Source organism: Haliotis rufescens, unplaced genomic scaffold (genome assembly GCF_023055435.1).
Source record: "Haliotis rufescens isolate VD_foot unplaced genomic scaffold, xgHalRufe1.0.p SCAF_18, whole genome shotgun sequence".
Lineage (NCBI taxonomy): Eukaryota > Metazoa > Mollusca > Gastropoda > Lepetellida > Haliotidae > Haliotis > Haliotis rufescens.
The window spans coordinates 25,710,948-25,732,591 of record NW_025963868.1 but is presented as its reverse complement, the minus strand read 5'-3'; the positions used below and the strand labels follow the sequence as shown (position 1 = coordinate 25,732,591).

The 21,644-nt window shown below is 43.5% G+C and overlaps 2 protein-coding genes across 4 annotated transcripts in view; both read right to left on the bottom strand.

Annotated features, from left to right (window-relative positions):
- Positions 1 to 1,725, bottom strand: part of LOC124132993 (multidrug resistance-associated protein 1-like) — a 60,325-nt gene extending 58,600 nt beyond the window's left edge. The window contains exon 1 of the mRNA XM_048398478.1: positions 1,276 to 1,725. Within this exon, the coding sequence (XP_048254435.1) occupies positions 1,276 to 1,314 (39 nt within the window). The 5' untranslated portion in view covers positions 1,315 to 1,725. The remainder of the gene's footprint in view (positions 1 to 1,275) is intronic.
- A 2,940-nt stretch (positions 1,726 to 4,665) lies between these two features.
- Positions 4,666 to 21,314, bottom strand: LOC124132943. 3 transcript variants are annotated; one of them, XR_007221886.1, is made up of 11 exons: positions 21,216 to 21,268; positions 20,101 to 20,331; positions 18,509 to 18,554; positions 17,740 to 17,906; positions 17,071 to 17,119; positions 15,647 to 15,862; positions 14,842 to 14,981; positions 12,386 to 12,635; positions 10,644 to 10,757; positions 9,205 to 9,482; positions 4,666 to 5,538 (listed from the first exon to the last, which is right to left on the bottom strand). XR_007221886.1 is itself a non-coding variant. In XM_048398477.1 (10 exons), exons 2-10 carry the CDS (start codon positions 20,329 to 20,331, stop codon positions 9,259 to 9,261), a joined length of 1,437 nt encoding a protein of 478 aa, XP_048254434.1. In that variant the 5' UTR covers positions 21,253 to 21,314; the 3' UTR covers positions 7,130 to 9,258. The 3 variants fall into 3 exon arrangements, 2 of the variants coding, with proteins under 2 accessions (XP_048254434.1, XP_048254433.1); XM_048398477.1 differs by lacking the exon at positions 4,666 to 5,538 and having other exon boundaries at positions 7,130 to 9,482; positions 21,253 to 21,314; XM_048398476.1 differs by lacking the exon at positions 4,666 to 5,538 and having other exon boundaries at positions 7,130 to 9,482.
- Positions 21,315 to 21,644: the final 330 nt, after the last annotated feature.

Here is a 21,644-nt window from a genome sequence, read left to right as displayed (position 1 = left end):
GGTTTCTGGCGTGTCGAGGGGACGCAACTCTGCACAGCGAATCGCAGTGCCTTAGACGACTTGGACACCCGAGCACCCTTGTCAGCTTGGAAGCGTGTCCATGCAGAATACATGATGTCTATTTAGTGTAAGTGAGGTTGTGTTTGCATCTGGAGTTACTCTTTAATTCGTCCTTGACCCGTGAAGATCCTGAGTAGAATAGGTCTTCAGCAACCCATGCTTGCCGTAAAAGGCGACTATGCTTGTCGTAAGAGGCGACTAACGGGATCGGGTGGTTAGGCGCGCTGACTTGGTTGATGCATGTCATTGAATCCCCATTTCGAGTATCGATGCTCATGATGCCAATCACTGGATTGTCTGGTCCAGACTCGATTATTTACGGACAGCCGTCATATAGCTGGAATATTGCTGAGTGCGGCGTTAAACAACAAACAAACAAAGTTTATAATTATGTTCTTTGGAGCATTTGCGATTTGTCCTCCAACTCTTGTTGCTATTGCAGTTGCACTTAATTAAGTGCTGACCACCAGAAACAGACCTACTGTGGGCCTAGACATGACAATCGTTGAGTCGCTAGTGTTGGTGTTCACAAGAATGGGTCGGAGCAAGTCGAATTATTTTATAATTCACAACAAAACCTCTTCTTGTTATTTTTTTTATCGATAATGGAACTCGACATATACTTTCTTTTGCCGCCCAGTTTATTAGCGTACACTATGTGGTTGGATTAATATTTCTCCTGGTTAAACGGGTTCACCCTCAGACCAGAGCAATGCTTGCCATACGAGACGACAGACTGGATGGACTGGCCTGTTGTGTTACGTGTAACCGTGTACATCGGATTGGAGCCGTTTGAAGAGATGCAGGTGTCAAGTAGGCCAGGTGAGCTAACAATGTTCTGATAAACACTCAGATTACACAACGGGCACCACGTGATCATGGGAGACATAAGTAATTAAAGATTTTCTGCTGTACATTCATTTTGTTAATGCGCAATCTACACCTACAAGACCAACATATAAAAACGTGTTCCTTTTGCAAAACTTAGCTTTTAAAACGATAAACAATCAAGTTGCAAGCACCACAAAAAGGGGACAAACGTAGGTATCTACAAAACACAGCATGGAGCCAACTCTGTGTATTTTACTTACATAATGTACCGACATAGGCCAAAGGTAAAAAAGCGGGTCACGTGCAGCGTCTTGTGTCCAAACAAAATAGTTTTAGTTTCGTTTGAGTACAGTAAATAAAATTACTTCTCTGTTTTTCACTTACCCAGAACGGACCACCGCAGAATTGTTCAAACGAGCCCATATCCTCGCATCACCAACATGCACAGCACACTTTCAAATATCCATGTGTAAGACCCTCCCTCAGCAGCCCCCGTCAGCATCCGGTCTCCGTGGCCAGTGAAGCATAGCGTGGGACATGGTGCTGTATTTTGACCCCGCGGGAAACAGGGAGGTCACATTATTATATATGCACTCTGGATTAATGTTCTGATTTAAGAAAGCATTTACATGTAGCTAACGGTGTATTTGATTAACGTGATATACATGAATGTCTATGCGTTCATCTACAGTAAACTACGGTTATAACGAACTCAAAGGGACCACCCATTTTAGTTCGTAATAACCGTAGTTCGTTATAAACATATATACAGCGTATATGCAACACATGGCCGGGGCTAACAAGTAAGGTCGTTATATCGGTCAGTTCGTTATAACCGTGTTCGTTATAACCGTAGTTTACTGTATACATGTATGTAAGTTATCATCATGACCATCACGCATTGTATTTGCTATGACGTATGTTTCGTGTTTTAACGTTTTGGGTGATTAACTTTCAATTTGATTCATGTTCATGCAAATATCCACATATTTCCGCACGCTTTCTAGACATACTTTATAAGTGTTAGAACTTAAGATTGGTGCGTTCAGTTGAATCAACATGTGGAACGCTGTGTGTTTAGATAGTTGACATGGGGCAGGTGATGAACTGGAGCTCTTATGCTCCACTCTGTTGATGGATTATGCTGAGATACACTAACGTAAGGACATAAACCTGACTGCCAGACATTTATTGCATCATTAACAGCCTTTCAACCTTAAACTAGTGTGTCTCCTAGATTCTCGAGACTACATTAAAAAAGAATGAGTTGGCAGGTCTATATTGCCTCAGCTCTGCACTGGGGGCTCCATTTGTATTTTATATCGGTCCGATACTCGAGACTACATTAAAAAAGAATGAGTTGGCAAGTCTAGATTGCCTCAGCTCTGCTCTGGGGGCTCCATTTGTATTTTATCATTTTATGTTGTAGATATATATTTTTCATTAAGATAACTTTATTCCTGGGACTTAATGTCAGTCTAACCCTAATCCACAAAGGGCCTGTGGAGATTATTTATATGTGCCTTTCGAGTGAAAGATTGTAAAAGCAATGGAACATCACTACGTTGATACTTCTTTAATTTTAAAAAGTGCCAATTAATTCATTATAACGTTAATTTGGGAAAACAATATTTCAAATCACGATTACCACCTTTGATTGAAACAATTGCTTTTACGACCTCATCACCACTGAAGCTAATGTTTATAGAGAAACACTTCTATCTCAATCTTTGTCGGAAGGCAAATTCAATTCTACCATGGCACCGAAGAATGCTTGATTGTGATTTTAATGAGGTAATTAATTCTCCTATGAGTGATGTCCCGTCACGGCAGTGCCGTGCCGTGTAGAACTAAACCTGGCAATATAAAGCGATGAACCTTTTCGATATTAATAAGAACTCTCCATTATACAATTTCGACAATATCATGAGCATGTGTTTATGAATCACTATCATATATAGGGAGGGGGGGGGGGGGGGGGGGGTGCGGTCGCGTAGCCTTGTGGTTAAAGCGTTTGATCGTCACGCCGAAGACTCGGGTTCGATTCCCACTCACACTCACTCACTCATATAGTGATGATGCCAGGTGTTCGCGAAAAAGTGAGCGTGTTCTTCCACCCCGGTGGCACACTTCACAAATACGTGCAAATGTAAATAAAATGTTGATCTTAAAATACACAGAAACATATACTACAAGTCAAAACAGGGAATTACATCGGACATAATGTTCGTCACTGATGTGCCAAATTTGGAAATGTCCACCTTCTCCAAGCTTGCTGAATTGTCTTTATGTGTGCTCACTTTTGTTGAAGCGCTGTGCTACACACGTTTATTACAATTGTCTAATATTGTAAAGCATAATAATGTCAAAAAACTAAAAAAATGATGTCGCTACCATCAACATCTCGCATCAAAGAGTTGGCGTTCTGTCATGGGCAAATGCGTGACTGTCAAACTTCAGTTTAGCGTGGAATACATGATGCATATCTCTACACTGAAAACACACCATCTATATGTCGTTATTGTAAGCCCTAGGTGTTGCCGGGTCAACATACGTCCCAAATGCTCCCAGTTTCTCTTTATTCTAAGCCTAAGGTATTGCCAGGTCAACATACGTCCCAAATGCTACCTGTTTCTCGTGATTATAAACTTTAGGCGTTCCCGGGTCAACATGCTGCAAAGGTGTCCCTAATTTCTCTTAATTCTAAACCCTCGGTGTTCCCGGGTCGATATATGTCCCAAATGTTCCCAGTTTCTCGTTATTCTGAGCCTAAGGTGTTCCCGGGTCAACATACAGCAACGGTGTCCCCTGTTTCTCTTCAAATGTTAGCCCTAGGTGATCCCAGGTCGACATACGGCCAAGATGTCCCCTGTTTCTCGTAATTGTAAGCCCTAGGTGCTCCCGGGTTAACATACGGCCACGGTATCCCCTGTTTCTCTTCAAATGTTAGCCCCAGGTGATCACAGGTCAACATACGACCAAGATGTCCCCTTTTTCTCATTCAATGTAAGCCCTAGATGTTTCCCGGGTCAACATACGTCCCGAATAGTCCCTGTTTCTCGTAATTATAAACATTAAGTGTTCCCGGGTCAACATACGTCCCGAATAGTCCCTGTTTCTCGTAATTATAAACATTAAGTGTTCCCGGGTCAACATACGTCCCGAATAGTCCCTGTTTATCGTAATTATAAACATTAAGTGTTCCCGGGTCAACATACGTCCCAAATCGTAAGCCCTGGGTGTTTCCCGGGTCAATATACGTCCCAAATTCCCCAGTTACTCGTAATAACAATTCCCAAATGTGCCCCGTTTCTCGTATTTCCAAACCTAAGGTGTGGTCGGGTCAACATACGTCCCAAAGACTCCCTGTTTTCGTAATTATAAACCTTTGGTGTTCCCGGGTCAACTACAGCAAATATGTCCCCTGTTTCTCGTACTTGTGAGCCCTAGGTGTTTCTTAGTCAACATACGCCCAAGAAATCCCCTGTGTTTCAAAAAACGGAGATCGGGTGGTCTTAGTGCGTCATGTGACTCATATTTTGTCATCATAAACGCTATTCACTCAAAAACGACTTTGTGTCTGGATCAGACTCTATTATATACAGTCCTCCGTGAAATAACTGGACTAAACTGTACTAAACAAGAAAAAGTTATTCGATGGTGATGTATGTGAAGCAGGGCGTTGAGTCATCCCACAGAAGACATCCTTACCTTGTCAGCTTGCTGACGGGGTTAACCTCTTTGGTCATGTGGAAAAGGCGTCCGACCTCGGATCAGAAGGTCCGTGGTTCGAATCCCATCACGGGACTCGGAAATGTTATGGCCGCTACGTATGTAATACGGGTATCATAGTTGGGTTTGGAACTTTAGGTTTGCAGTGTGTCGGCAACTGTTTTCAATTAATAGTTCTTGTCACTTAAGGTAGAATTACGGATTATCGCGATGATCATGGCAAATTAATGAAGAAAAAATACAATATTATCAAATTCGAAATTATGTTTCTATTTATATTTTGCATGAAACTGTATAAAATCAAAATGGAATACCCCTCCTTCCTATAACAACCTAAAATAATTTCATTTACACCAGATCTTTTACACCGATTTCTATATCTCTACATGAAGACCCGAGGACACATCCCAGGATTTTCAAACCAGCCATTCAGCGTCGATGCTTCTAAATTCTCGGTACGAATTAGAGAAGCATTTAGACTAGCATGTCTCATGTCGTAGCTCAAAAACGAAGTTGTTCGGACTATTCCGAATGGAAATATTTCTGGCACGTCTGAGAGTGCCAGGATATCCCTCAGTTTTACGAGTGTGATGTATTATTGAAATCATACCCTAAACATGATACCTACCTTGTTGGCAAGGACATTCAATCCATCATACCTGTCTGGCAAGAGAGCATCCAAGGATGATTTGGTCAGTGATGTCCAGTTGGAAGAACTGTGGTTTCAGGCCAGTCTGTTCCAGGCTAGCCACCGCTGCTCGACCCAGGCTCTCGTTCCTGGCTGCAGACAAATAATGCCATCTTTATACCAGAGCGTTGTGAGGTCTGTGGTGTGGATTCAGGGCAAACAAGAGCCACTGGTGCGTCTGTGTAAGCCAAGAGTTGCATCCTTTAGCCGAGGCAGGATCCGTTGATCTAAAACCAGGTTCAAATAATAGTGTCGCTCAAATGCTGATTGAATGAGTGTGTTGAACGCAGTTTTGAACAGTTTTACAGATATATTACGGAATGTCAGATTAACATACACACTTCCACTTACACATGGTCGTGCTGTACAACAAACACTGATGATCAACACAACAGAAGCCTGTTCCACGCGATTGTTCATACCAACAGTGGTATCTTGATATTAACCAGTTTTGTAAAAACACTAAAGAAACTTTTGAATTGTAAACGACGTCATTTGCACCACACTTCATCTCAGGTAAAATATTCAGTTCGGTTAGCAAGTTTGGTTTTAACCAACGGTGTGTCAACTTGATGGGATTGGGGGTAACAACAGTGTTACCATTTTGGTAAGATCTGCGAGCCCGGGTTCGGTGCTGACAACCAAGGATCAGAGAGATCTGGATATTCGAACACACGATCCTGGTACAGCTAAGGCACGTAACTGTGCACTGCACCCGTTGGGGCGTCTAAGGGTGCAATTATGAACATATGACTGTCAGCATGGATCACTAAAATGTAAGCGGTAAAGAACCTCATCGATGTGACAGTTTGGGTTTTGCTACACAATTCATCTGATTCGCTGTGATATAGAACTTTAATACTGCTCACAGCGGAGTTAAAACCGACTCACTCTACTATTGCCACGGCTGTGACACGAAGCTCCGCACAGCGCCTTGGACTATAGGGATAACAGTGTCCAATCACCGTCAGTATTTCACCGGTGTGTATGTAATACATTCCACCGCCACCCAAACATACCACATGATTATGATATAATAGTAAAACGTGTTTATTTTTAGTAAGATAATCAAATTAGGCTGTTGATAACACACGGAAGTGATGCTCCCCTTATGGTTTATCCTCCGTGCAGTGTTATTGTACAATATACAACTAACATTGGTCGTTTATTTCTCAAATGTATCTTAATTATCGATCACAAAAGTCATCGTCTGGACTGGGCGCCGCCATTTTGTTTGTAGCAAATGCAAGTGATGTAAGAGGTTGACTCTGATTGGTCAAATGGAGGGACAGAGAAGGGACATAACTCGCAATAGCCGCTGTTGGCCATACGGTCGAGCTACAAAATTCCAGCCTAGTTCGGCGAGGTTGGAAAGTGGACTTGTATTGGCAGTTAACGTCATTGCCTAGGGAAGATATACATTGTACTGACTCAAGCTTACAGTGATTTGACCCCAAGTTCAAGGCTGCTGTGTATGGTTCGGCTCGACACTTCCGGTGACCATTGTTACCAGTGGTTACTGGGAAACAATGGTGGATCCAGTATGAAATTTGGATCTTTACGTGGCAGGTTGGTAAGCATACAGTTGGCGAACAGCCCATGACTGATATTAAGCATTGCTTTGTTCATTTGATACCTCTAACTTACACATTTGAAAGCTAAAGCGTTCGGTTCAAAATTATAATAAGAGGTATCTTATCTACAGTGGGATTACATCAAATTTCAAAACACAGTAGGTTTATCTCCTAAATAAAGGAATGCAGGGAGAAAACCTCTCGGGGCTGCGCAGTGTTTTATTGTACAATAAACAACTCCCACTCGTCATATATTTCTTTATTAAATCAAATAAAAAAAATAGGATGAAGGAAGAAAGGAGGAGTCAAGTTCCCTTGCATTTGGATCCCAAACATTCCGTCATTGGAAAAGTAGTCCGTCCCGGTGGGCCTTGGAAATGAATGAGCGAGTGAGTTGGGTTTAACGCCGCTTTTAACAGTATTCCAGTTATATCACGGCGTGTCAACTTAATGTGGGGGGAAGGCCCGAAGAGATGCAGGTCTCAGACGTTTACCGTTTCGGTAAAACCGACGAGCACGGGTGTGGTGCTGACAAACCTAGAAACATAATTGGGGTGAACCGGGATTCGAATCCACAATCATAGGTTTCTGGCGTGCCCAAGGGACGCAACTCTGCACAGTGAATCGTGGGGCCTTAGACGACTGTGCCACCCCTGTCCCCGCCTGGGAAATGAATGCAAGAGGATTGCAGGAATTGCAATGAGTGATTTAGTGATCAAAGTGAGTATGGTTTTACGCCGATTTGTGAAATATTCCAGCAATAACACGGCCGGGGGCACCAGAAATGGGCTTCACACGTGTAACCATGAATCGAACCCCCAAAGCTACCCCAACGGCCAAGGAATTATAACGAACACACCCCTAATTTAATAATACCACCTTGTAGCGATTTTTGATTAAAAACTCGGATGCATTTGGTTAACAAGAGAACACTATCCGCACTTACCAACAATTCGGGTTCAAAACAAAACAACCTTCTTCATCACACATGACAACAAACGAGTACAGTAGAGAACGTGGTAATTACACAATATTTGTTGTATTTATACCATACACACGTAATCTAAATGTAAAAAACAGATTTGAAAAAGACCTTCTACAGTGAACTGGGTACGTGATTGCATGTAATTTTACGCCGCTTTTGGCTTTATTCCAGCAATATCACGGCGGTAAAACATAAGGGTTCTTATACACGTTCACACACCTGCAGGTGAGGAACTCATTTGCGATAACTGTTACCAACTGATAACTGTGGTCAGAGACACAATTCCAGGCCCGTGATTGGCTGCGCCATGGCGATGATCTGAGGTCAGATTATGACGGACTACTTTCTTGCCCGAAAGTCATTGATGCGTTTTTTGTGCTTCAGTCGAATTCGCCGAAGTTTGTGTCGAAATTTTAAGAATTTAAAAAAAAAATTTTTTTTATCTTATTTAGTTTGCATTATCGACATCGCATTGATAATCAACAGATAAGGATGAAACCTTTTTTTGTGGAGGGTCACACTGGGTATGTGTTGTAAGCTGTCAGCCGGATGAAGTCGCCAGTGACCGCTGTGTTAGGTATAAATGGTCCACTGCGATCATGGGAATAGACCAGTCATGCACCGAGTCATGCTGCAATGGTGTGATGGCAAAGATGTGTTCACGGAGAAAACCACACAAGAAATTAATCAAATTAGACATATTAAAACTTCGTCGTTGTAAGTGAAATGCAAAACTGAAAAATACCATTCGTTGATATGAAGCAGGTATGCACTGCAAGAGAATTGATCTTTGTTCTGTGCGACGTCATGAAAAGCATGCCAAAAGCATAGGAAAAAGATCCTACAAGAAATGTTAATGATATGTTCTTTCAAAACAATCTTACATTGATAAAACATTAATATGTTCCTGTTACATCTCTGAAGACGTGTGGTTCCAAACAATGTTCCATATAGAAAAAAACAAGAGAACATGATATATATTGCAAAAAATCTCAAACAGAAAAAGCATGTCGTAAAGATGTCAAATTGTATCAGTTTAGTTCATGTTTTGCATTTGTTTGTGTGTTGGTAGCTGAACGCTGCACTCGGTAATATTTAATTTATATGAGAGAGATAATGTTTTATAAAAGTCTCACTTTCTGCACAAACTTATGCAGATAAAGTTATGTACTAAAGCAGACAACACACATTACTACAGTAAACATCTAAAATTACAGAAACCAACCGGAGACTATATGACGGCGGCCTGATAATATTCAATTCTGGACCAGACAGTCGTACAAACATTATCAGGTCGATTCGGGTGTTCGAAAGGGCAATCAAAGGTATCTCACACATAGAAGAGAAACGCGCCTTAGACGACCAGACCAACGGCAACCCGGCGTCATTCAGACGTAGATGACGGTGTTGTTGTAGTGCTTCCAGCCACGGATGATCTTATACAGTCTGTCTCCGGGGGATTCTGTCGGATAACCTACGTCACGACGTCCTAGCAACGTGTACGACGGCGACAGTTCGCCGTAGCGGACGCCGTAAGTAAGCAGTGTCATGAGTGCGTCAAGGGCGGCTTGGCTTGGCTCCCGGTCATTGAACTTGCCAATGAAAGCGATTCCTGTATAAATATAAAGGCTGTTGCGTGAAATCAGTGATGTTTTATTGATGTCAATATTCAATATCACCCATGAGCGCAGGGATACACCTGAAACTGTTTTTAGTAATTCTCACTGAACATTATCGTTTGTCCTTCATGCTGATTGGCTAGTTCATTCCAATGGTTTCACTGTTTCCGAAGAGGCCCATTGCAACGTGACATCATACGGACAGTGTCATATTGTCGCAAATAATAGAAGATGACGTCATCCATTGTTACAAACTATTCCGCTTGACGTCTTTCCAACAATAGTCCATATGACGATTGCATGTAAATAATTGCATCTGGACCAGACAATCCAGTGATTCATTACGTGAGCAACGATACCAGCCATCTCGGTACAACATACTATCAACCACAACTTTATGACTATTTGATCCATTAAGTCATCTTTTACGACCTAGAGACCTAGAATCCTGGAGACCTATGTTAACAAAGAGTCCCCACGGGGGCTATGGTGGTGTAGGCGAGGTGGCGTTCAAGATTATTGCACTTATAAAGCGACGTGAATGCATGTGTGGGTGTGGCTGTTTGTACAAGTCCGGACTAATGCTGATTTTATAGTGCTACCCCACTGAGATACCATGCCAGAGTTTAACATAAATACCCCACACGGACACAGTATACTGACTCCGAGCCGACCAGTCCTTGACAGGGGATTGAACCCCGGACCTTCCGCTCTACAGGCGGAGTCTCTACCACCAGGCCTGGGGGCGGTAATGAATGTTTGTTTGTTTGTTGTTTAACGCCGCACTCAGCAATATTCCAGCTATATGACGGCGGTCTGTAAAATAATCGAGTCTGGACCAGACTGTCCAGTGATTGACATCATGAGCATCGATCCACGCAACCAAGTCAGCGAGCCTGACCACCCGATCCTGTTAGTCGCCTTTTACGACAAGCATAGTCGCCTTTTACGGCAAGTATGGGTTGCTGAAGACCTATTCTACCCCGGAATCTTCACGGGTCCGGTAATGAATGCTATAATCATGAATGGAGAGAAGATGGTGACTCGGTGAATTGATTTTTTGCGTTTCATTGTACTCCGATGTATCATTTTCATGGTTACAATCTGAGTCAATGTCTTCCTCTATCTTTACCACCTCTCTCGGCAGCACTCACCAACAGATATTCTGTTATAGCCATACGTGTGTGCCCCCACGGCGCCCCAGCCTCGCCCCTCGTACACGTTGCCGTCATCGCCGATAGCGAAGTTGTAGCCGATGTCGGACCAGCCTGTAAAACAAGACTTAATGGACTTAATGGAGTGAGTGAGTGTGCCAGCTTGATGTCAGACATTTACCACTACGTTGAAACCCACGAGCATGGATATGATGCTAACAAACCTAGAATCATAATCGGCGCGAACCAGGATTTGACCCACAATCATAGGTTTTTGGCGTGCCCAAGGGACGCAACTCTGCGCATCGAGGTGAGGTGAGGTGAAATTGGGTTTAACGTCGCGTCCAAGATTATTGCACTTATATAGCGACGTGCATGCACGTGTGTGTGTGTGTGTGCCTGTTTGTACTAGTCCGGACTGATGCCGATTTATAGTGCTAGCTCACTAAGATACCATGCCGCAGTTTAACATGAATATCCCACTCAGACACAGTATACGACTCCGAGCCGACCAGTCCTTGTTTTAGCCCCTTAATGTCGAGCGCCAGACAGGGTAACAACAAGTACCATCTTTTAACGTCTTTTGGTATGACGCGGCCGGGGATCGAACCCCGGACCTTCCGCTCGCCGGGCGGACGCTCTACCACAAGACCACGGAGGCGGCTCTGCGCATCGAACTGCGGGGCCTTTGAGGACTGATGGACACAGAAGAAGAGGTGAGGTGAGGTGGGGTGGGGTTTAACGTATGCGTGTGCGTGTGCGTGCGTGCGTGCGTGCGTGCGCGCGTGTGTGTGTGTGTTTGTATCTATGTCTGTATGTGCGTGGCTGCGTGTACTAGTCCCGACTTATATCGTTGTTAGGGTGCCAGATCTCAAAGATAGCATTTTGTACTATATTATGGTTACCCCACACTGAAACTGTATAAATTGTAGACTATGACCGACCAACCCCCCTTAATGGATACAACAATTACCATCTTTTAACACCTATAGGCACGATACAGTCAAGGGATCGAACCATCAACCTATCGCTATCTGGACCAAGCATAGTCGCCTTTTAGGGCAAGCATGGGTTGCTGAAGACCTATATACCCCGGAATCTTCACGGGTCGCATGTCAGTGTAATGTGGGAGGAAGGTCCAAAGTGATGCTGGTCACACTATGATGAATCCGACGTCCGAGTTTCGTGAAAACAAACCAATTATGATAATGAGGCAGAATCCAGGATTCAAGTCCACGAGCACAGGACATGACACTCCTAAGGGAAGCAACTCTGGCATGCACAGCCATTTGTTCCTCCGCTCTGCATTGTATCTGACGTGGAGATCGAGTCAGAATGTGAAATGTAAGGGAAGTGAATAATGAAACGGTAAACCTTTTATATACCAAACTCTCTCTGTTCAGTTCAGATATGGCCGTATATATATTTCAATAGTAGCATCGCTCCTAGTTTGATACCCCAACCAATCCATAAGGGACGGACCATTCTTTGTCTTCCCGTGTACCCCACCCTCTCTCTCTCCCTCTGTCTCTCTCTCTCTTTGTCTCTCTGTCTGTCTGTCTGTCTGTCTGTCTCTCTCTCTCTCTCTCTCTCTCTCTCTCTCTCTCTCTCTCTCTCTCTCTCAACCTGTTATTTAAACATTTGTTTGTTTTTTACAAAATCCTAAATCCTTTCCATGATCATAAGTCAACTCCGCAATGTCCATTAATAAATATTTTTACTGGTAGCTACAAGTTCCCTACCACGTCCGTCCACATGGAAGTTCTGGTAGCACTGCATCAGTCTCACGCAGTCCTGGCTGTAGCTGCATCCTGCCGAGGCTCCATGGTGAATGATGACGTACTGGGGAGTCTCCTTCAGTCTGTCTACTCCAGGGCCAGCCGGCCGTGCCCCCCACACAGCACGTGCCAAGATGGTGGGGGACCTGGGCACGAACACGCCTGACCTGCCCTCCTCTGTTAAATGTAGAAAATTATCTTGGACCAAATCAATCTGAAAAAATAAAAAAATAAAAAATAAGAAATAAAACAAAGTTCTTTCTTTCTGTTTTCCTGTTTGTTACCCCCAGAGCCATTATCGATGGAATAATCAGAAGCTTCATCATTTATTAATCTGGAGACCGCCTTCGTAGTCTAGTGAACATGGCATCTGACTTGAGAATGGAAGGTCGGTGGTTTGAACTCTCCTGGCCTCACCATACCAAAAGATGTTAAAAGATGGTATTTGTTACCGGGGGGGGGGGGGGGGGGGGGGGGGGGGGAAGAGGGGGCACGGGTGGCCCAGTCGTCTAAGGCGCCGCGATTCGCTGTGCAGAGTTGCGTCCCTTGGGCACGCCAGAAACCTATGATTGTGGGGTCGAATCCGGGTTCGCCCCAATTATGTTTCTAGGTTTGTCAGCACCATACCCGTGCTCGTTGGTTTCACCGAAGTGGTAAACGTCTGAGACCTGCATCACTTCGGGCTTTCCTTCCACATTAAGCTGACACGCCGTGATATAACTGGAATACTGTTAAAAGCGGCGTTAAACCCAAATAAATGAAGAAGTGTAACCAGGGCCCCGTTCCTCAAAGCGATCTTAGCACTACGATGATCGTAAGCCTATGTTAAAGTATGGGACTTACGATCACCTTAGTGCTATGATCGCTTTGAGGAACGGGGCCCAGGACTATAGTTTTAGATAAAATGCATCCCATAAATAATAGAAAATTGAAACAAATTAATCCTTTGAAATGATGATTTTTGTTGCTATTGCTTCATTGGTTGGTATTGCATTGTATAAGCATAAGGCGACAGAAAGGCTTGAGTTAACGCAAAGAATAGAGGGAATCAATAGCCAAAAAGGCAAAATGATGATTCCCGTTCATTGCCACATTTTACCTAAAGGATTCGACCGCCTCCGTGGTCTAATGATAGAGCGTCCGCCCGGAGAGCGGAATTCGAAGGTCCGGGGTTCGATCCCCAGCCGCGTCATACCATAAGACGTTAAAAGATGGTACTTGTTGTTACCCTGTCTGGCGCTCGGCATTAAGGGGCTAAAAACAAGGACTGGTCGGCTCGGAGTCAGTATACTGTGTCTGAGTGGGATGTTAAACTGCGGCATGGTATCTCAGTGAGCTAGCACTATAAATCGGCATCAGTCCGGAGTAGTACAAGCAGCCACACAAACACACACAAGTAAATGCACGTCGCCATATAAGTGCAATAATCTTGGACGCGACGTTAAACCCCATTTCACCTCACCTCATTTTGTGTATAAAGTAGTTTATCGCGCCCGCCAATGAGCCCTGTTCAAGGACGTTTAATTTATGGCGCCGGTTGTTACATATTTTATTTTAAGGCATCTTCATTGAAATACAAAGTTAGTCGTATATTCGGCATCTTACAAAGGATATAGTTTGCTCTTCCCCAATGTACATGTGTAGTCTACTAGTTTTGCCCTAATGTATTATCGTTAAAGCAAGAGGACGCTGGCTTAATTTCTTAAGCATAACATGGAGTGAGTAAGAGAGTGTAGTTTTACGCCGCTTTTAGCAATATTCCAGCAATATCACGGCGGGAGACACCAGCAATGGGCTTCACACATTGTACCCATGTCGGGAATAGGACCCGGGTCTTCGGCGTCACGAGCGAACGCTTTAACTACCAGCTGGCTACCCGACCGCCCCTAACGTGGGAGATATGTGGGTGGTTTCGAGAATGTTCGAAAAAAAAAACGAGGAACAAACATCTTATATCTTCGTTGTCAAAACCATGACTGTTACGGTCACCCATTTGTCTTAAATGTCCACAGTACCAGGGGCGGTCGGGTAGCCTAGTGGTTAAAGCGTTCGCTCGTCACGCCGAAGACCCGGGTTCGATTCCCGACATGGGGTACAATGTGTGAAGCCCATTTCTGGTGTCCCCCGCCGTCATATTGCTGGAATATTGCTAAAAGCGGCGTAAAATCATACTCACTCACTCACTCCACAGTACCACATTACTGTGAGTCATAATACCCTAACATGTCGTAAGAGGCGACTAAATTGATCGGGTGGTGAGGCTCGCAGACTTGGTTGATGTCATCGTATCCGAAATGCATGGATCGATGGTCATGGTGCCAATCACACAATTATATGACCTAGACTCGATTATTTACAGCCCGACGTCAAATAGCAGGAATATTTCTGAGTGTGCCGTTAAGCAATAGAAACAAACATACCTGACTCCCACGCTGGGCTGGTGTAAGTATTCCGTCACTACCATCATGCATTGCACCTTCCTGAAGAGCGACCAATGGGACACGACTCTCTCCGTGTGACTCAGTGACGTCAGCTTTCAGGCAAGAACTGTCCATTGATTCTACAAATGACAAAAATGAGAGTGTGTGTGGTTCTACGCCGTGGGGTCGAAATTATTGCAGTGTGTTGCGTCGTGATATCTCGGAGGTTTAGTTCTATAAAACCGACACACACACACAATAATCACTGAAGTGCAATAATCATGAATGGGACGTCGTTGAAACGGATTTCACCCCACCACTACCTTAAAAAGTGATTGTTCGAGAGGTGAAAATTGATCGTTGGTTTGTTATCATCGCATCCTGACGTCCAGTAGCATCAACCCCAACGCAAACTCGGCCCTTCACACTTCACCGTGATATAGCTTGAATATCACTCACCGTGTGGTACAAACAAACCGGGGGGCACGGGTGGCCCAGTCGTCTAAGGCGCCCCGATTCGCTGTGCAGAGTTGCGTCCCTTGGGCACGCCAGAAACCTATGATTGTTGGTTCGATCCCGGTTCGCCCCGATTATGTTTCTAGGTTTGTCAGCACCATACCCGTGCTCGCGGGTTTCACCGAAGTGGTAAACGTCTGGGACCTGCATCACTTGGGGCTTTCCTCCCACATTAAGCTGACACGCCGTGATATAACTGGAATACTGTTAGAAGCGGCGTTAAACCCAACTCACTCACTCACAAACAAACCTGTGAGGAAAATACACGTGTCTGCAAGTTATTCCCTACCGTCTCCACCCTTGTGGTCGTCCTGGTAACGATGTCTTCTACCCATGCATTTATCACAGTCGCCCGCCTTTGGTCCGTGCTGACTGGAGGGGTCGTGGGGAGGTTTGTTCGGACCGGCACTTGGTGGATGTGGCGCTCCGCCGTTCCAGGCTGCACGTGGCACAGTTTTAGGACACCCAGTCATGCGTGTATTTGAGATACCATCCGTCATGTGTCCTGGCAGAAACAGTGTTACAGTATTATATTTTGGGAAAAAAAATATCTTCGTCGCTGGTGGATGATGAACATTAGCTTAGTCAGAGTTGTTTCTGGGGGCCGCCTCCGTGGTCTAGTGGTAGAAAGTCAGCCCGGAGCGCAAAAGGTCCGGGGTTCGATCCCCGGCCGCGTCATACTAAAATATGTTAAAAGTCGGTACTTGTTGTTACCCTGTCTGGCGCTCGGCATTAACGGGGAAAAACAAGGACTGGTCGGCTGGGAGTCAGTATACTGTGTCTGAGAGGAGTATTCATGTTAAAATGCGGCATGGTATCTCAGTGGTCTAGCACTATAAAATCGGCAATTCCCAATTCCCAATAAACCCCAATTCACCTCACCCTTTTCTAGTGTGTCAAACTTACAATGAGAGAATACAGTTTAAAGTCGCATTCTGAAATAGCCTAGCAAGAACACGGCGACCTGTATATACTGTAAAACGTGAAATTAATGCGTCTCCAAAAGAATGCGAGCGCTGGCCCCTAGCCAAAAATGCGACTCAATATGAATGCGACACCCCCTCCTCTCAAGCATCAGTGGATTTATATCTAAACAAAACGTCCTCTGACAGGTTTACAGGGGAATCCTCACCTTAATCCAACCTTACATTAATCCAATCACACACCAAATAGTACCGCTTATTAGCGCTGAGCAGAGTACTTCAGCTAAAACAATACGTGAGCGCTGGCTCGTGTCGGCCTTTAATGAAGTCGCAAAGAGCAAAGACACCGCGTTGGGTGGCGTCTGTCTGGACTTGATAAGGTGTGATAAGTGATGACATGAGTGAGTAGAACGCTTGTCCTCACGCCAGCAGTATCAATTCACAGGATGTAATTAGTGTTTGAATGACATTGTTTATGTACTTGTTACAAGTGCTGCTCAATAAACATTGATGTGGAATACATAGTTGTTTGTTTTCAGCGTATGTCTAAGTTGGAATTTCTGCTATTCAAAATGTCTTATTGTTGATATATATGCGATGTTTAATAATGCCAGCAAAGACCACTCGCCTTTTTTCGCATTTAATTCACGCTCGCGTTAATTTCACGTTTTACAGTATTCGGGGGTGAATAATTTTGGTTAAAACGAATCATCCCCTTTCGAGTTAACTCCGGTGTTTAGCTACATGGTATGTGCAAGTTTCTTGGCGGGGTGTTAGAAGTAGGGTTTACCTCTGCAGTTCTTATGGAAGGATAGGTTACCCGTCTTCAGCCATCCCGTCTGAAATAAAGTCGATAAGGGAAGCAAGTGAGTGAGTGAGTTTGGTTTAAGGTCGCTTTGATTTTTTGGGGGTTTTTTTTGTTGTTGTTTAACGCCGCACTCAGCATCATTCCAACTATATGACGGCGGTCTGTAAATAATCGAGTCCGGACCAGACAATCCAGTGATTAATATCATGAGCATCGATCCACGGAACTGTGATCGATGACATGCATCAAGCAAGTCAGCGAGCCTGACCACCCGATCCCGTTAGTCGCCACTTACGACAAGCATTGTCGCCTTTTATGGCAAGCAAAACATATTATTTAGAAACAGCACTTATTGAGAGTGAAATAAGGTTGGCATTCTACAGAGTAATTGATTTCTACATATTAGCTCAGTATTAGCTCAATTGAAAACAACTCGGTACACTACTCGTTCCATTATCTGAGAGTTCCATTATACAAGAGGGTAATTTGAAAAAACAAATCCTTATATTTTCGTCACGATATCGCTGAAATGGGGTGAACATCTTACTTATACACATTAGGATAACCTACACACTGTCACACACTTACGGTGACCTTAACCTTGTGGGCGTAAAGAAGTGTATACAGAGAAACTGAAAAGCAGCCGCTGACCTTGTTGTTGACCTTGACCTGTACCCAGATCCTGCCGCTGGAGTTGAACGACTTCCCCTGCAAGGTCACACATTGACCAGAGGTCAAGGTCTTTACTGGCGCACCTCGGCTTCCGTATGTAGTTCTTATGTCGATTTTGGCATTCGCGCATACGCACTCAAAAGGCTCTGGATGGGGGGAAAGGTATGTGATGTGAAGTTTCCGTATGGGTAATAACTGATAAAATACATGACACATAATAATACTAGTTTGTTTGTTTGTTTGTTTGTTTGTTTGTTAACGCCGCACTCAGCAATATTCCAGCTATATGACGGCGGTCTGTAAATAATCGAGTCTGGACCAGACAATCCAGTGATTGACATCATAAGCATCGAACCACCAAATTGTTATCGATGACATGCGTCAACCTAGTCAGCGAGCCTGACCACCCGATCCCGTTAGTCGCCTCTTACGTCAAGCATAGTCACCGTTTACGGCAAGCATGGGCTGCTGAAGGATATTCTACCCCGGATCTTCACGAGTCTATCAATACTGGTATAAGATACAATAAAATACATTATTATTAATATTATCACTCTCGTCTTTATAATTTTGTTTATCATTTTGGATTTTGAAGCGTTAATTCATCGGGAGTCACTGTTACGAGTGTATGAATGTAATGCATGATCAAAATAAACGATCATCCTTACGTTCAAATACAAATCGTGCACGTAACCGGGGCGTTACTTTGCCTTAAATGGTGGCGAGTCATGTACCGTACCTTACTTACCGTTACACTTCTTTATGTAGATATCAAATGTCAATAGCCAGGCACTCTGCAAAATATTTTTAACAACATTGGAACAATTATTAAAGTTTGTATATTTTGACACTAAAGTACTAACGGAAATGAAAAAAAACTGATTTCAGATTTTAAATAAATGCAGTTAATATACAAAATATATAAATATTCAAACAACTCAATTAGTACTAATTGGGCCTTGGCACAAATACAGCGTATCAAAGGTTTTAATGTCTTTTTACACGTAAAAGTGTGTAAAAATATGAACAAAACAGACTATTGTGAAACTGAGCATAACCAGGTGTTAGTAGATCAAGGTGAATGTCCATGACCTATGACAACTTGACGACAGGTGAAAACAGGTGCTTGAAACCCACGTGCATGCGATTTGTCAGTGGTTAGTGATTTGTGAGTGGTTTTGTGGGATAGTGAATCATCGTCAAAATATCAGAACGTAAAAGTAACATATTCCCTTCTCAAACAACAACTTACATGTCATTATTATTATGTACATGAACATAGCTGTTATTTTTATTGTTTTTTTGATAACTTTTTTCCAGGCTAATTTGCATAATGCCTATAGCCTGTTTCTGCCATGTCAATCTGGACTTAGTTTTATTTTTGAATGTTGAAAGTGCCTACAAATTACCTCCTGTAAAGTACATTTTGTATTGAGCACTGAGATAGAACTAGCAAATCCAGACTAGTACTTTTCCAGTTGTTTTGTTACTTCGTATTTACATCTACGCAATGCTTTGTGTCGATTATTAAATCCAGCAAAACAGTTTTTTACATTTCCATGAGTACTTTAATATTATCTGCTGCAGCTGCTTCGAAGGGGTAACATCGCAACGTTACACTTGGGACCATTAAAATGATATCGAGTTATCTGTAATTCCAGACAAGCGGACGTTAGACCGTCGAACCAAGGAACCACTTGCACAAAGCGAACTTACTGCTTTAACTAACCTTACGTATACCCTCCTACTTTAACATAGGCTCACAACAGTCTAACCTATCGACCCCTTTGTGCAGTTGGGGCAAGGCTAATGAAGAAATATCGTCTTACATGATATATCGAGGTAGTGGACTTCGATTTGCCAGGTGTCTCTGTTTGTTTTACGATAAACTTAAACTGCAGGTCGGAATGTAAACGCAAGATAACATATACCACTACAACTACTGCTACTACCACTACAACTACTACTACTACTGCTGCTGCTGCTGCTTTGTTGTTTAACGCCGCACTCATTAAAATTCAAGTTATATGACGGCGGTCTGTAAATAATCGAGTCTGAACCAGACAATCTCATGATTGAGATCATTTACGCAATTAGGATACGCCGACATGCATCAACCAAGACAGTGAGCCTACCCCGTTAGTCACTACTACTACTACTACTACTACTACTACTACTACCCATGTGTGCACATTCTCAGCTCACTAGGGGCCATACAACCTAAACTGCTTTTCAAGTCGCTATCGGCCCAAGGCATAGCTTTTGAAATTCCAATACGAGCCCCTCGCTTAATTCGATGAATAAAATTCATTTATGAAATCAGTTTAAATTCGTATTCACCATCCCTTGATAGGACACGTGGGCATATATCCGGCCGTCATTGAGAGCCTGCTGAACACCGCGGTACGGAAGGCACCTCGGGGAACTCAATGTCCCGTAACTGTTATCGCCAGTTTCCGTGAAGTTCCTCTCGATCGCAGTGTCCACTGATGCGCATGCGCAGCGACTGGCAGGAGGTGTAAACCCAAGGGTTGATGTTACCAGGGCAAAGGAAATTACAGTAAACAGCATCTGAAAAAACCGTGTGATTTATATTAACAAGTAACAATCGAGAATAGCATCCTTATAATACTCAGACATTTAATGATTGACACAGAAACAAACGACCTTCGAACAATTACGTACTTCGGGCCCGAGTGAGGTGATGTGAAATTGGGTTTAACGTCGCGTCCAAGATTATTGCACTTACATAGCGACGTGCATGTACGTGTGTGTGTGTGTGTGTGTGTGTGTGTGTGTTTGGCTGCTTGTACTAGTCCGGACTGATGCCGATTTATAGTGCAAGCTCACTGAAATACCATGCCGCAGTTTAACATGAATACCCCACTCAGACACAGTATACTGACTCCGAGACGACCAGTCCTTGTTTTAGCCCCTTAATGCCGAGCGCCAGACAGGGTAACAACAAATACCATATTTAAACGTGTTTTGGTATGACGCGGCCGGGGATCGAATTCCGGACCTTCCGCTCTCCGGGCGGACGCTCTACCACTAGACCACGGAGGCGGTCCGGGGCCCGAGTGAAATAATTGTATAATATCTGAGTGAAATCGATGTCACCTTTATATATTTGTAAAAGGGGCACGGAGATAGTGTGTTTCTGTAATTCTGACCCACCAGCAAGCGAGAGAGCTTTTGATAGTGCGCCACGGCTTCGGCAAGTCATAAGTTATTAATAAACCGGGGATTCCCCTAGCGACTCACACTGAGCTGGTCAAGCATAACCGAACTGCGCCTTGGGCAGCTCGCTTTGAGATGTATATTTTCAAATGTAAACACATATTCTTCCTTTCGACACAGCTAAACGTTAGACCTTATACTCTACCTGCTTTCGGAAACAAACAGTATGATCAATATCAATGATGAGGGATATTGTATATACAGTGAGAACCTACACTGCACACACAGCACTGACTGCACAACAAAACCCACCTTCTCGCGGAGCTGGCGACTGGGTACTGACTTAGACTGGGTCCGCGTCGCATGACGTTGCAGTGTATTGCGCCTTTGGAAAAGTTATGGCTTTTCCGAAATTATTATTTTCGTTATTGAAAACATGTTATTTCTAAGAAAATCTATTTCTAATATTTAGGGATATTATTGGAAGAGTAATTTTAATGACCTGTTACAGTATACAGTGTACGTCAGTGTTGTAAAATGAGAGTGTTTAATTTCTACATAGCTTAGTGCTATTACGTGGCGAGGGGATTCGAACCCTGTCCAGATATGTGACGCCACTAGTACATTATATTCTTATATACATGGAATAACTTATTTCATAAATCAACAAACAACGGTTAGACTCACACAGACAAGAACAATGC

Bases quoted from the DNA above. Each gene is read 5' to 3' on its own strand.
- LOC124132943 (XM_048398477.1), bottom strand. From the start codon at position 20,331: ATGCTGTTTACTGTAATTTCCTTTGCCCTGGTAACATCAACCCTTGGG. The intron at 14,982-15,646 runs GTAGGGAATAAC...TGTCATTTGTAG, and splicing joins CGACCACAAGGGTGGAGACG to AATCAATGGACAGTTCTTGC. The intron at 12,636-14,841 runs GTATGTTTGTTT...TTATTTTTTCAG, and splicing joins CAGCCCAGCGTGGGAGTCAG to ATTGATTTGGTCCAAGATAA.